This window comes from Manacus vitellinus, unplaced genomic scaffold (genome assembly GCF_001715985.3).
Source record: "Manacus vitellinus isolate BGI_N305 unplaced genomic scaffold, ASM171598v3 scaffold_16_pilon, whole genome shotgun sequence".
Lineage (NCBI taxonomy): Eukaryota > Metazoa > Chordata > Aves > Passeriformes > Pipridae > Manacus > Manacus vitellinus.
In genome coordinates, this window is record NW_021939189.1 from 5781522 (window position 1) to 5797749 (window position 16228).

The following is a 16228-nucleotide window of genomic DNA, read 5'->3' on the forward strand; positions in this document are numbered from 1 at the left end:
TAATTGTGCACACATCTGCATATTCAGACGGGAAATCCTTCTGATGAATTAGCTGCTATGGGTCACGCTGCTGCCAGCCAGTTCTTAGACTTTCACTGTGAGATAGGGACTTCTCACAGTGATGAGTTATGCCATCGGACCTCTGACCCACCCATCACCTCCCTTTGACCATTCATCCATCTCCCAGAGCCTTATGCTAAGAGTTCAAACCCTTCCAAATGGCCAGGTATTTTTCTTTTTCACATCAGTTCAACAAAACTGTTCCGCCCTCCTCTACACTAGGATTTCCTTTCCGACCACCCCAAAATAAACTCGGCCGGAACACAGGACTGATAATGTCCAGCCACGTCCTGTAGCCCTGAACAAGGTTTTTGTAACACCCATGCACGAACTAGATAAATTTCTTTTGGGGAGTGGAGGGGTTATATCTACAGAAATATTTCTGATGCCTTCCCCATCGTTGTCATCTGGCAAATTCTGGCCTGGCTGGAGATCTCTAAACGCATGTGAAAGGGAGGCTGAGCCCATTCCTCAGATATCCCCGACATGCTGCACAGAAATCAAACCTCTACACTGGTTGCTGGGCACTGCTGACACTCCCCCCAAGCAGAATGTTGGATTCATGTACCCAGACCTTGCCAGTAAATTAGCACCATACCAAACACATTTGTACATATGGTTCATGGGTAATTTGCAGATTATCTATGAGAAGACCGTGCAACTGCCACAGAGGTCACCACCCAGCAAGGCTGTCCAGGGCTAATTTCAGAACAATGGGAGAGTTGCACTGACTTCAGCAGGACTGGGATGGTGCTCGCTGGATTTAGGACAGCTGCCCACTGAAAATCTCAGTATACTTCCCCCTTTGGTTAAGTAATCCAGTTTTCCATAACACTGAGCATTTTGATGTAGCATGGATGCCAACCATCCCCCAAAAATCTGCAGTCAACCAAAATTTATGGCAATGTTAAATTCATCTCATACATTTGAGCTCTAATAATACTACTTAAAAAATGGGAAGGCTGGTGGCAAGCAAACTGACCTTGTGAGCTGGCAATAGAAGAATTATTTCTTGTAAAAATTTCTGAGGCAAACATACCTTTCATAGGAGTCTCCTGCTCTGAATTACCTTAATCCAAGTCACACTGTGATGATGGAAATGACTGAACACACGAGAAAACAGAAAATAACTTTAGAAAGAGATTCCCTGTAAAGAAGCCTAACACTATGCATATGCAGTAGAAGAGTTGCCAAAAGCCCACTATGCAGACCCCTGCCTGTGGTGAGCAGCAGCCCTGCAGAGTTTCAGGGGAGAAACAAAATCCCCCAGAGCCCCTTCCCAGGAAGGAGTGAGCTGGTAAGTGGAAAAGAGGCAAGCTTGAATTCTCTGTTGCACAGGGTAAACCAGAAGCAAGTGCTGAAATCATCAGGGCTCTGCTGGCACAAGCAAGAATGATGGTGTCCTTTCCTCTATTAGTGCACAGTGCTGCAGTGGAGGACAGAACAAGCCACTGCTGCAGAATGTGGTCTGTGCAGGAGCTCCCTCCTGACTGCTCATTTGAGAAGAGGCTTGCTCAGAGGGTTTTCACCAAGCTTTTAAGCCTGCCAGCTCTTCTCCTGTGCTGCCCTATGCCAATCCTGGGCAGGTGGGTTCTGGCTGCCTGACAGGAGTTGCATCACATCATATTCTGGGCACAGGTACCTTCTGCTGGTTTGTGATCCAGTAAGTTCATGTGGCCTTGAATCCTGATGGAATCCTCTCTGCATTAAGTGCATCCCACTTATCAATGGCAAATTTGGCCACTGTTTATCCCTTCCATAGAAGTACCCAGACTGATCCAAAGCCTCTTTTGCTCCACACGCATTTGATTTCAGTGCACTTCAGGTGCAGCTCATGAAGAACAACACTTTTGTACAGTAATGCAAGTGCAAAACACTCAACTGTTCATTGCTTTTTCATGGAGAGAAGTGATTATTCTTCCCTACAGGAATCCTGACACTGTTTCTATTCCCTAAAAGGAATTTACTTTTTCCCTGTGCTTTCAAGAGGGCAAACGCTCTCTCACCAGTACAGCTGAAAAAGCCACTTCCATTTTTGATGATGCTGGATCAGAAGGATGAGGTACTCAGCTGTTTGGCTTAAGGGTAGTGAAAATCAAGACTTTCAACTTCCCTATGCCTCATCCATTCAGGGACATTCCCAGTCTGTTTTTAGAAACTCTCCAGAAACTTCTGCCCCACCATACAGTGTCTTACATAGACAGCCCACAGCTTCTATGGACCATGGCCCAGGGAGGATGATAAAATCACCTTGGCACACAAGCAGAAGAAAATGTAAAAACAATGCAAAGGGAAGTGGATAGCTGAGACTAGGAAAGTCTAAACCAAAGTAATCCAGGGTGCTACTTCTCTTTCTGCCACAGACTTGCTCTGTGACCTTGGGCAAATGCCTCCTCAGGAAATGGCTCAAGTTTCTCCACTTGCCCTCTGGTCTTCTGATCAAAATGCCAAAATCTTCAGCGTAGCACCTGAAGGTTAACCACTGTGTTTGGATCTCCAATCGTTTATAAACCAATTTAACTGTAATCTCAAGTGCAAAGCCTGAGATGCAAATATATCATTCAAAAACATATTTTGAAGCAACAGTCACACATGGCTATGGAAAGATGATGATAATAGTGACTGCTCACAGCAATTTGGTATTGCCCAAACTGATATCATATCATACTCAAAAGGTCTGAGCAAGCCCATCGAAAATGGATAAACAATTAAAAATGTATTGAAAGAAGAAAGAAAAAGAGAAATCATTCCTAATTAATTCTAGTGCCCTGTACAACCCCAGACTATTTGTAATCCTACAGGGAACATCTTTATTGATCTGGGGGACGCTGCAGCAGACTTCTGATGCTTATCTCAGCATAAAAATAGGCTCTTGTGATGAGCAGTGATTTAATTACATGACAATCACTGCTAACAATGCATGGCGAATACCAAAAATATGCAGAGCAAGAGTGGCAGTGATAAATGCAAGGGAATGGCATTGACTTTCAGTAAAGTCGTCTATTGCCAGAGCTGGAGGGAGACTTCACCCCCCTGCTGCCCCTTCTTCTGAGGTTGTAGCTGCTGTGTGGCTCTGGATACTCACTCTGTGGAATGAGCCGACCACAGGCAGACAGAAGATGGAGGGAGAAAGCAGACAGCCATGATGAAAGCAAAATTTAGCACACAAGACACTGCATCTAACAGTCTTTTTTTGTCTGTAGGAACATATGCTCTTTCCACTGTGCATCTCCACTTGAAAATGAAGATATTTTCTTTACTTTGGGAGGTGGCAGTACTGAGCAAGAGAAAAATAAATGGTTTAACTGCACATAGACTCAGGCCCTTAGAATCAGCTGCTCTAGGTGATAGTGAGAGATCAAAAACTAGTCAAAGCCCATATTCCACACACAGTAGGTAGAAGTAGCAGCAAGTGTTTGCTCAAGAAATAATGTGGTTTTTTTCTTTTCATGTGACCTCATTAAAAAAAAAAATCTATAGTAGGAATAAAAAGTAGTGTCGTTAAGATAATTCCCCCTTTTATTCACTTACCATTCTGAAGGTGAAGCTGAAGTACTGACCAGCATCTTTGAAGTCACTGGAACATCACCGGTGAACAGACTTTGCACTGCCCTGAAGGCATTTGGATCCAGAATCATTTTATCCCCACATCCCTTTGGGCCTCAAGGAGAATCTGGGCTAACCATACCTCTGGAAGTATCAGGCCTAAGCCTTTAGGATTTGTCATCTTCAGTTTGTAGATGACAGTTAAGCATTTAATAATAACTTACCAAAATGCAGAGATGAAGAGCAAAAAAATTATTCCTTCATCTGCCAGAAATCTACTCACAACAAATGGAGGAGAAATCCCTAATTAAACAGCCCCTAGGTCCCCTGAGGAAGCACTCCCTAGCACAGGTTCCATACCCATACCTACCCATCTACCCTCCCAATCTCTGAAGACCAGTGCCTTATTTTTCCTTTATGGACTGAAAGCCACTCTTTAAATGTGCTTGCTAAGCCATTCTAGCAGCCAGTAGTTAAGAGTCAGAGGTATAATCTGTTGACTATCTAAATTTGACCATGGTTGGTCCTGTAATGTCCAGAACTAGATATATGTGCCCAGACCATAAGCCTGTCCCACCTTCCTTCTGCAAGGAAGTCCTCAAGTGTTTAGAAGGCTGGTTGCACTACGACATCAGCACAAATGAAGTTTACACCAGTATGTCTTCCAGCTCTTACTTTCTTCCCTGCAAGAGGTACATCATCTTGTTCAGCCAAGAGGGAATTTGCAGGTGTTCAATCCAACACATGGGAACCGACTGGCAAATGTTCATTCACGTAAAATTTAACAAGAATCACCAGCCCTCAGGTGAAAGCCACGCTGAGAGTTTGAACTTGTGCCCACCCAGGTGCTGCTGCTGCAAATACTGAGACCTGAATGCCACCTCCTGCTTCTTTGTGCTCAGTTTCATGATTTATGTTAGAAGAGAACGTCTCTTATTCAAAACAAAATGACCTTCTAAATTCTCTTGAAATGCTGCATTGTTTTCAGTCAAAGTATCACAGAGAAAAGTAGATTAAAAATGCTATAATCTCAAGAGGCTGTTTTTTCATTCCAACACTATTTCTAAATGCTTGTGAATATTTACTTTAATCATAAACATATCCTTTGCTCACAAGTTCCTTGAACAATATAATTACTGTGGCTGCTGAGGGTCTTCCCTACTGTCAGGCAGATACTTTGTCCCAAAATTGTATTTCGCCTGTTTTAGTCAAATTTAGAATGATTATAACAGTCCAACAGATTAACCATCATTTGTAGTACCTCAGCTTCCTTCTGAGTTGGTAACTTTTAGGATGCTGAGGAGCACATATTCTTATCATGCCTCCATGTGATTTGAAGGGGGAGATGCACCAGGGCTGTTACTAATGTAGTTTTACAGATAAACTGCAAGTACAACATTAAGTAAGAACAGGATTCACTACTAACACATGCCATAGTCTCTAAAGCCAAAGTTAACATTTCCAAAACAGTCTATCAGCTTAGTAAAAGGATGGAAAATCTAAAGGTTAAGGTTTGGTTAGAATGTATTTTTTTAATTTTTTTCTTAAGGTTCAGAGACGCCAAATTTCCTTCTTGATGTGAACCTACTGGTCTGATGAGAAAATAACTCCAGTTCCCCTTGCGGTAACGCCTGCAGGATCAGGCCCTCCAAATTAAAAATATAAAATAAAACCCAGCCCCATGTAGAGTTCAGGAAATTAAATGGCAAGTCTCTGTGTTCAAGTGGGACAGCCCAATTCAGGGAGTTGTTAGCACTCTTACCCCAGGCAGGGAATTAGCAGCAGCCAGTCTAATTTCTATGGGAGCAGCAGTTTCCCCTTCCCACGCACACGGGTGTCAGTTCTGGTCTGCTGGGCAGGGCTCTCCACTGGGATCCCTGGGCTGCAGGGCAAAGCCTGGGCTCTCCACAGCTTTGTCAGGCCTCAGGAGGGGACTGTGGGGGGGAAGCAGAACCAGGGTTGAAGGTTAAAACTGGAGCTTTGCAAGCAGATGAAAAGGAAAGGTGTGTGACATTTCCACCAGCTGTGCTTTATTCAGTTGTTTGCTTGCCTCCCACAAGGTGCATTTCAGTGACTGAGTTTCACTGACAGTGCTCCATAGGGCAGCCGAGTCCTCAGTCCTATTCATGATTATTCAAGAAACCAACTTTCAGCAGAAGCTTTTGTTTGGGCAAACATGAGTACACACTGCATTTGGACATACATATCAAACCCAGGCATTTACACACTGTACAGTTAGTGGACATGCTTCATATTCCCATATCTCCATGATTCTAAAATCCAAAAGACACATAGTTAGATTTAAATTTCCAAATGGCTTCTGGTCTCAGAGACTTTAGACTGCAAATGCACTGAAACGTCTTTTTAATCCTTAAATTAAAAATATAAGTTTATAATTTCTATGCTGTACATTGAACAGATTAGCAATGTAAATGCTGATAATCTGCACAGGCAAATGGACACACAGAGATATCAACTAATATTCTTGTTTTAAGATCCAAATGAAAAATCTGAATATAGAGTTTGATGACTGTAGAGTGCAGTAAGTGCACATAACCCTCTTCTCCTTTAGGCAGGGCCTAGGAAATCCCACTGAAGAGTTTTATGTAGGTGGGGTAAGGCTTTACCTCATCTCCTGCTGCAGCACAGATATACTTATGCTCCTTACTCCACTTCAAGTAAATTCCAGTGTTAGTTGTTACACTGCTCTACCAAGGGATGTACTTGCTTACCTAGTCAGATAGTAAATATTATAGCACAGTATTTTGCAAAGAATGGGAAACATATGTCCTAAACCAGATAAATTAAAAGCATCAGCTTAACCTCAGATGTTTATTGCATTTCAAACAGCAGTTATCAAAAAAAGGGCTCATTACAACATATATAGGTACTGGACCATCCAAACCCCTTCATTTGGTATGTCCCCAGTGCAACAATTAACACAAATTATTCTGAAACCCAACATATCTACATCAAAAAAAAAAGAAAAATTAAAAATAAAATTAAAAAAAAAAAGTGACCCTGTCTCCTGAACAGAAATAAGCTCCACGTGGAAAAATCTTAGGAAAAAACTCAACAAATCTATTAAAGTATGAATCCCACTTTCTGAATAAATAAGCAATTTTTCCTGCAGTTGAATGTTTTCACTCAAATAAACCATCAGATCTCACATGCCTGCTTAAATATGTCTGACTTTGGTCCTTACAAAATGACAAGACTTCAGTTTGATAAACCAGATGATAGTTTTAAGCGAGACAATGAGGCATTGTTTACAGAGAAGATTGAGAAACTGGTTTAACAAAAGGGTTCCGTGGACATCTATTGTATGTACAAGAAGGAGATTTACTGGAGATTTTGTAATTTCTACAAGGCTCTTTCCAACCAGCTTCATTAAGTTGAAGTAAATCAAATCATGCAGAGATCTGGCTCAGCCAGAGAGACATGCCGGGAAAGATACAAAATGAAGAAGAACAGACGCAGATGATAAGCTTTAGAATCTTTGGCATTTTTCATAAACATTTTCAAGGTTTTTCAATCTGTATATTCACCCATTTTCCCACACACACTCTCCTATAAATACATTATACATGTACTCTTTATACACAACTCTGTATACACATGGGTACACAAGCACACGTGCAAACAAAGAGGCATTTTTGTGGCTTTTTAAACCAGGATAATCTTTCTTCTATCCTTCCATTTGCAGCTACACACACTTTGCATGAGCAAAATACATTCTTTATCCAATCAAGTATATGAAAATGTGCCTGTCCTTATTCAAAGGCACAGTGGGACTTTGAAAAATAAACTTACGAAAAATTACTGAATCTGGTAAATAATCCAGTGGAAGATACTCTGCTGTTAGTTTTCCTTCTTCAAATTCATGCAACAGGCCCACAGAAGCACACACAACTCCATTTGGATCACCCACCCATTTATTAGGTGACTTCCAAATTAATTTTTTGGTAAAAAGAAACCTGTCTCTAAGGTTTCTTTATTTCTTTGTTCTGTGAACTACCACAGGGGATGCTGGTGGTAGCCCCTGGCTAGGAATAAGAAGAAAACTCCAGCTCTTGTGCTAGCAGTGACTTCTTGCAGTGGCAAGTCACTCCCACAATGTCCTACAGCACCTAAAGGACCAAGGGCTACAATATCACCAAAATTAAGCAGGTTTACATATGATTCTGTGTTTTAGTTACCCCAGTCAAACAATCTGAATAATGCTGGTTATGTGAAATATATAAAGCAAAAGCACAATAGTTAAAAGACTGGTAAGCAAGCAAGAAATCACATTCTCCTCAGAACAGAATAAGGGGTCCTTTCTTCTGTCTTTGCTCAGTTTCCATATGACTTCACTTTCTGGTCCTCTCCTTGTGAACCACCAGGAAAGACTACAAGAAGACATCAGTGGTTGACCAAAGCCTGCAGACTATTGCACAACCACATCTTTGGGCACAGGGTTCTCTTTCTGCACAAGTACTTATTTCTTTAAGGCTATAAAGTGTTTTTTTCTCTTGGATCTGTAGTGTTGACCCCTCTGGATTTAGACAGGAAAACAACAGCAATGCTGAAATTATCTGATGAGATGGAATTATAAAAGGCAAGTCAACAGAGTCTTTTCAGGTCAGTGAGTTAGCCTTTTCCACAGTCTCTTAATCCTTTCACGGCATAAGGTTTTCATGCATCCATTGCCAGCAATGGATCTCTGATGATTCCAGTATCCAAACAGTTAACCACAGGGTGGGCTTTAAAAGAAAAAAAAAAAAAAAAAAGAGGGGAAAAAAAAAGGAAAATGAAAAACCCACAAGTGCTGGATGAAATATTGAGATACTGTTGGAGCTCCTAGCTCTTTCTGCTAATTATGATAAAAAACTTTCTAAAATGTACACTGCTTGAACAGAAGATGGGTATCAAAGACTCGTTAATTCAGAGCTTAAACCTTTCTAGGCACAGTGATTTAACTCAGAAAAGAATAGCTTTCATATCTTAATGTAAATCTGTTGGATATGTTAAAAACTGGTTCAGAGCATCTCCTCACATCAGCTCAGCTGATCTGCTACACTAAGCGGAATTATCTCTTCCTACATAAAACAGGGAGTGCTGCCACATCCAGCCTTGTCTCTGCAATCAAAGGGAAAAAGAAAAAAGAAAAATAAAAGGTGCAGTTGCACCATCCTCTCCCATTCTCCTCCTCCCCACCCCACAAGCTAATTTATACACTCCACCTTGCTCTTTTTCGGGTTATGACTCCATGCCAAAAAGACATCCCATAAAAGAAACCCAGCATAGGTGTTTATCAAAAAACACATCTTCAAAAAAAAAAAAAAAAAAAGCCTGTGGCAGTGATTCTAGTATTATTGTTCTGAAGCTAGAAGGAGGGGAGGGCTGCAGCTTGTGTGCACATGCGTGTGGATGGAGGGAGATGCTGCATTCCGAAATCCCGCTGCATCCTAGAGCGCACTCCGCTTCCTCCTAATGGGACTGGAGCTGCTGTATGGTTTCAATTCAGCATGCTGCACCTGTAAAAACAAATAGACATGACGTTTGCAGTTAGGTAACTCTAGCTCACTACAGTGTGTGTTAATGGCTCCCTGAGGACAAACCAAGGGAAACTAAGGAAGGTTCAAAAGTAATGAATCATTTTCTAAACACAGGAACATGGGGGATTAATTGCAGGAAGGATTTGAGAAGTCATGCATCATTTCTTGAAACAAAAATATTAAAAGCAGATTTTTCTAATGAGATACATGGGGTTCTACCTGATTTCAGCAACTTAGGGTAGATCTTTTGGGTTTGTTTTGGTTTGGGAGTTGTTTTTCTTATCTCTCTGGCATTAACCTATAAGTTTAATAAACTTCTCTCAGGAGTTTCAATTCAAGTGGATCCCAATAGACAGTAAGATGACAGTTTTCAAAACCATACACAGACCTTGGGAGGTTGATGTACTTAATCATTTCCAAAAAAGGAAAGTATTCTCCCAAATAGAACCTGGGCAAAGCTACCTCCACCTTCCAAAACAAATTCATATACAATATAATGGTTAAAACACATGTGATAAACTGCAAAGGATTGTGTAATCTCCAAATTGTCTGTTGTGGTAGAGAAAAGTATTCCCATTGAAATCATGGGGAAACTTTGGTTGAACATGCCATCTTTTTTACCCCTTTTCTGTCTTTTGTCCAACACATGTGGGTTGTAAATGGCAAATGTACAGACAGAAGTACTTTCTAACTCATTGCAGTACCCCAGTGAAATGCTGATGCATTGATAGCATGTAAAACAAAGCAGGGGCTTTGGAGCTTCCATGGATGACTTTTCACTAGAGTGTGGCTGTCACTTGGCCTCACTATTTTTAGCACTAGTAGAAAACTCCAAGGTTTGTCCTATCTGAGGAACTTTCATCATTCCTCCCATAGAAAGTGGTTATCATTTTCCTTGGAGAGCTCAAAGGATCCCAAAATGATAGAAACCACTCAAGGAAATGTTATAAATGTAAATGTTAAATAAAGCATAAATAGAAAAGTAGCTTATCTTTAAACATAAACACTTAAAGGGCATATGCAAACCATCACTGCAAATCCAGTGGCCTCTACAAGAGCAATGACAAAAAACAAAACTACACTGAAGCCTAATGTCTCCATGATTGTTCCTGTTTAGCATTTTTCCTCCCACCAACCTATGGTGAGATTTCTTTCCAGTTATTAGTGCTGCCACCAACCAATCTGGTGGCCTCTTGAGATAAATGTCACCAGAAGCTTTTCCCAACCTTGTTTCTACCAGATGCCTTGACACTGCATGTGAGCAATTATATTTCTGTCTCCAACAGCATAAAGTCACCATACATGAGATTATGATTCCCTTATTCCCACCGAGGAGCATCTCACAGGGAAAGTGCCACAATTCACAGAGAAAAGTACAATGTCAGTGGGATCCAGGGCATCAGGATCAGGGCCTGAGGACACAGACTCCAGTTGATTAAAACAAAAGAAAGAATCCTTTATATCGTGTGGCTTCATTACCCAGCAAGACTATTTTCCCTCCTCCAAGAGAAATAAACAGATCTTGACATTCTAAAGGACTTATTGTTCAAATAATTTCTAGGAAGACAGGCGAGATTACTGAAGACACTGTTGCTGTTTCAAAGAATAGGAGAAGAGACAAGACTTGACTGAAATTCAGGGAGGATAGATTCTGGTTAGATTAAAACTTATAATTCCATAATGGCAGAAGATTGATCTGATCAACTGCAGAGAATTTTATACACATTTCAAGGTTTTCTTTAAAGAAAAAGATGAGCAGGGCATTGTCCAAAGGAGGCTTGGAGCTCAAGCACAAAGTCACAGAAATAATTCCCCCCATTCTTCCCCCTACCTTGAGAAAAGGGAGAATTCAGCAAATCCTTTTGGATGGTTATCTCTATCAAAGAGACTATTTTTCTCCTCCCTCCATACCAATACCGGAGCAGAAAGGTGACGAAAACCATAGTTCAGTAACCACGCTGAGTGATTTTCCAGATCATTTTTTAAGTAGGTCTTTTCAGGATAATTTTTCTGCAATCATTTTATCCTTCTGACAAAGGATTTTGGCTCTCCTCTCTTCTAACGCCCTCTCTCCCCCCTCCCTTTGTGGATTTTCCCCCATTCCTTATCTCCCTTATTCAAAAGTGCATTGCCATTGTATTCCCAAGCGGAGCGCTCGGCCGCTCTCAGTGTCACTCGTGGCCTCCGTTGGCAGTGGCCATTCATTACTTACCTTTTGAACATCAGATGGTACCCTGGAGAGGAAATCTAGTAGCTCATTATTGTCGATGGCGTAGGGATTTCTAAGCTTCTTAGTAAATTTATTTATGCCTAGGAAGAAAAGGGAAAAAAAATACAGGCAAACAAAATAATGCAACCCCTCTGTACTCTCCCCCTCTAAGTTGTTCAGGCAAGGTGAAAAAGGGAAGAGGGATTCACAAGTAAAAATTAGTGTGAAAACAGTGCCTTAAAGTCACACAACATGTTCCCTGTCACATGGAATCATCTGCAAGTGCCTCCTGGAGGACGGAGAGGGCATTATTGATAAAGGTATTTCTCTGCTTTGGGCATCATCTGTTGCCAACAAGGTGGTGAAAAGAGATTGCAGCATGAATTCTTTCTGGGGGATATTCTGGGAGAGAATACACACGTTTACAAACAAGACTGCTGTTAAATCTGCTGTCCTAGATGACCAAATATATCGCCTCTCCTCTTGCCCAGGCAACTGGAGGACTCTGAAAATAACTAGGCAGGGAAAGGTCTTTTTTTCCTTCCATTTCTACTCAAAATGAAAGCTTCCTTTCCCCATCATGTCTCAGAGCTTATCCCCTCTTTGCAGAGCCACATTTGACAAGTTGGCCATATTATGATGCTGTGGGAAACTCTAAAAACTTTTCACAAGGTTTACTTTATTTTGATCATTGTGTGAATAATTTGGCTTGCTAACTGCAGCAACTGTGCTCCCCATCTCCATGGACTTAGTTAAGCTTCAGCTGTCGGAGGTGATCCCTAGTCTGGACAGTAGATCTATGGGAGTCTAATGTTCATATTATTGTGGAGTTCATGAGCTCTTCTCTTGCCTTGCATGAGGTCTTCTTCTAGGTGAAGAAAATCAGCTAATCCATTTTAAAGAATAGAAAAAAATTCAAATGTTGGTTGTCTCTGAGGATCATAATACAGCATGCAATTCCATCATGCCCCTGTCCAAAATCTCATAGTGGTTTCCCTGCAAGTGATTTTGAATGTGGAGGCTGCTCCAGCCTTCTCCTCTCCCTGAAATGTACCTGCTTCACATCCAAGATTCAGCTTTTAAGCCACATACTTGTAGCAAAATGACAACACAATTTTCTGTGTACCTGATTTTTAAAAAACAGAAAATACCATAAGGTCTTTTGAGGCCTTGCCACAGGGTAGTTGTTTAACATGTATCATATTTGAAGGCCCTGTCACTCTAGATGATGTTGAACGGATGTATAGTTTTCATGTACCCACCATGTCTTCCACACAAGAACAGCAATATTTTGTTACTGAACTTTTTACTCCCAGCAATTTCTCTCCTTTCCTTTTGCCCTTTCTTTTGTTTGATTTAATGCTTTATTTGTTTTTTGTTGGCTGCTGTTGCTGCCCAGGAGTGGCTTTTTTTACTGCCACCTTCTCATTCCCTCCCTTTTCTACATCCAGGAGAGCCAAGACAGTTGCAGATGGCTCAGCCCTGGAGGGGTGACAGGAGGTCCCTACAACCCAGAGCCACACTAGGGCCAAGCTTCCACAGGTCAGTGAGGGTTACCTGCACAATATTCTCAACCATTTTACCTCAAGGCTGAGATAAAAGTCACTACCCTAAATAAGACAGGAGGCCATTTGGAGATGTAGAAAGTCTTCAAGCAGCTGGAATCACAGAATGGTTTGGGTTGGAAGGGATCTTAAAGACCTACTCAATCCAACATCCCTGCCATGGGCACGGATACCTTCTACTAGACCGGGTTCATCCAAGCCCCATCCAACCTGGCCTTGAACACTTCCAGGGACTGTGCATCCACCCCTTATACTAGTGACTCATCACCATCATAGTTTTTTCCTAATATCTAATCTAAACCCACCCTCTTTCAGTTTAAAGCCATTCCCCCTTGTCCTGTGACTACATGCCCTTGAATGCCACCTCCTTTAGCAAAAGATGATCTTATACTTCTTCATAACACCATTGAGAAAGTTTTAATTTTTAAAAGCTCCTCTTTTACTTCATGGTGTATCTTCATACAAATGCTTTCTGACCCATGACAAAAGGAGATGCTCAGGGTCTCCCACTGGGTTCTGGGCACACTGCCTGTTCTGATTGCAGGGATATTCAGACCCAAAAGGCTCCTGGGGTCCAGGTCTACGTGGTCCAGCTCTGAAAACACTTCTTGTCCACTTCCTACCATTTCCCAGCTGGGGGGTTACAGCACCAGGAAGCTAATTACTTTCTTGCAGAAGAATAATAACACTGAAAGTAGCTTATCTAGGCTAATGCTCTTCTTGCAGTGCTGTTGGAAACTTATAAAGAACCCTAAGAAAAGCAAATTATCGGATAACCAAGGGGGGAGAAATGGTAATTTTAAGAAGTTCGTAACATCTTTATTCACCTCTAAGCAACAGCACTTGTTTGTCTGTGTAACAGGTTGTTTAAAGCTTGTTTGATTTCATCCTGTAGACATATATTGTATTTAATCTCATATAAATGCGACACAGTGGAGTACTTACCCCAGATTAAAATTATGTACCTCAGTGGTATAAAATACAAAATAACTGTTGCTGCTGCCAGGACCAAGCAGGCCAGGACAGAGAGGAAAGGCACCGTCCAGTTGAATGTGCTGTAAGGAAAAAAACAAACAATCCTTCTCAACATTTCTGTTCTTGGACACTGTTTGTACTCTGCTACCCAATAATAATTTAATGACCTCTTTGCAGTGGTTGGCACAGTCAGATATGCCATAAATTGCAGACACTTTGGAAGGTGGATAAGCAGATTCCTACATCTGGATGTTATAATGGATTAAGGGAGATATCTGAGAGGCAGATATCACGATAAGGAAAGAGAAAAGGAGCCCAGGGGAGCTCAGTGAAGTTGTTAGGCATGTAAGTGAGTTGTTTTTGTTTTTTCTCCTACGTGTCGCACTTGTTTCACATCTCTGCTCACCAGTCAGCTCTTCATTATTCATGGGTGGATTATCTGATCTGCAGACAGAGCCATCAGAGCTGGCTCCACCGGGCCACAGTGGAGATGACATGAGATGTGTGTCAGTGCACGACTCAAACGTGGCAGGTAGCCAGAGTCAACCCTGATGGTAACTTGGAATGGATTAATTAGGATGCTAAACTTTGAAAGAGCAGTTAGAGTAATTCCTCTGTATAGCATTAGGGAATAATGTTTTATATAAATCTCTCTTTGTATACATAAATTTGCTTCTATTTCTTTAAATTTTCAACAATTCCTTACTACACTGTATACAGGAGGCTGGTCTGAGTAAGCTGTAATATTCTAGCAGCAGTCCAAGCTTCTGCATTCCAACAATCTGCATCAGATTTCTCCCAAGGGAAGTACTCTTGAGCGGCTCAGTTACTAAAGTATTTCAGACTTTTACAACATTGTAGTGAAAAACAGGACTTTATTTCACTCTGACCTCTCATTTGTAAGTCAATGACGGACTTAAGGTGAGCAGCTACTGCTAACATACCTTTGAAGTTACTTTGTCCCTCCATGCCCTTATAAGACATAACCCTATGGCATACAACAAATATTGAGATACCTGGACTACAATAATGCCAGTTATTCCACAGTTACATGGATTTTAGTCCAGTTAGATGGATTTACAGATCTGGGCATCTCTGTTTCTCACAATCTGCCTGCTAACTTCATCATATCACAATGACGGGGAGTAGGAAGAAGAGAGAATGAACGTGGACCACTGATCAGGCTATAAAATAAGACAAACTTCCCTTGACAGATAAAATTAATAGGACGCTATAAGAATTACTTTTAAGCTTCAACAGACGTATTAAATATTAAGTAAAGATAGGTGGGAGAGGACCCATCATCATCAATCAAGTAGCTTAAGCAAAAAAAAAAAAATAGCAAAATAGCTCAATTCAGAGAAAACTCCCTATGATTGTGTAACTGGAGTGACAGACGGAAACTGCAGCACAATTCAGTCTGTCACTTACAAAAAAACTTTGATAGCAATTTTTTAATGGTACATCACTGTTGAGTTACAACAGAATTCTTCTGAAATTACATCGGGCCTCCACATTAATACCCAATGTGTTCTTTAAGACCATTGTTACCAAAATGAATACAAGAATTAATAGTGTTTAAGTGCTCTGAGCCTTCCTGCCATGCAGCTGGGCAGAACAGTGCCCTGTTCATAGACTGGAATACATCTTTGGGCCATTTCCACCCCAGCTGGGGTGTCAGGCATGGAACCACAGCACATGCGTTTGCTGTATTTTTAGCTTGAACCCAGCTCCTCATTAAAGTGTGGCTCGATCACAAACCATCACTTTGTGTTCAAAACAGAAAACAATGTGGGTCAATTAAGCTCCAGTAGATTGAGTTATAAAAGTTTGTGTGTGTTTGTGTGTGGGATTTTTTCTCTTTTTTTAGGCTCTTCGCCTCCCTCCGTTTTAAGGTCAGTAATACACTGTGTGCCTCCCCTTGCAACGAGACCCTGAAAACCCCCTTTGGGTTTCCCTGTGGCACCAGCAGGAAGCAGACAGCTCAAAATGGCAAAGAGAAAAGAACATCAACGCATTGGCCAGAGACATAAGTGACTGGTAACCCCTGCAGCCAGGTCTGGACACGGAGGGCGTGGGAAAAGCAACCATCAGTTCCTACCTACTTTCTGTGATGAGAGTGAAAAGAAATGCCTGATGCTTCTGTGCCCACATCTTCAAGAAGTATCTGTGTCATTCATGACTCCCTACTCCATCACAAACAAATAAGACCAGAAATTTAGGCAATTGTGGAAGGTATCAGTAAAGCACTTGGCTTCACCTCTTCTCTAGGCTTTGAAAAGGTTTTTGGAATAAATGACTGTAAGAGAAGCAGCAGTGGTGGGACTGGTGAG

General features: G+C 41.3%; 1 protein-coding gene across 2 annotated transcripts in view; it reads right to left on the reverse strand.

Moving 5' to 3' along the window:
* Positions 1 to 8944: 8944 nt before the first annotated feature.
* The window catches only part of MCTP2 (multiple C2 and transmembrane domain containing 2), a 101633-nt gene continuing 94349 nt past the window's right edge, over positions 8945 to 16228 (reverse strand). For both annotated transcript variants that reach the window (XM_018069540.1, XM_018069541.1), the window contains 3 exons: positions 13866 to 13975; positions 11359 to 11456; positions 8945 to 9125 (listed from right to left, as the gene is read on the reverse strand). In XM_018069540.1, the coding sequence (XP_017925029.1) occupies positions 9057 to 9125; positions 11359 to 11456; positions 13866 to 13975 (277 nt within the window). In that variant the 3' untranslated portion in view covers positions 8945 to 9056. The remainder of the gene's footprint in view (positions 9126 to 11358; positions 11457 to 13865; positions 13976 to 16228) is intronic.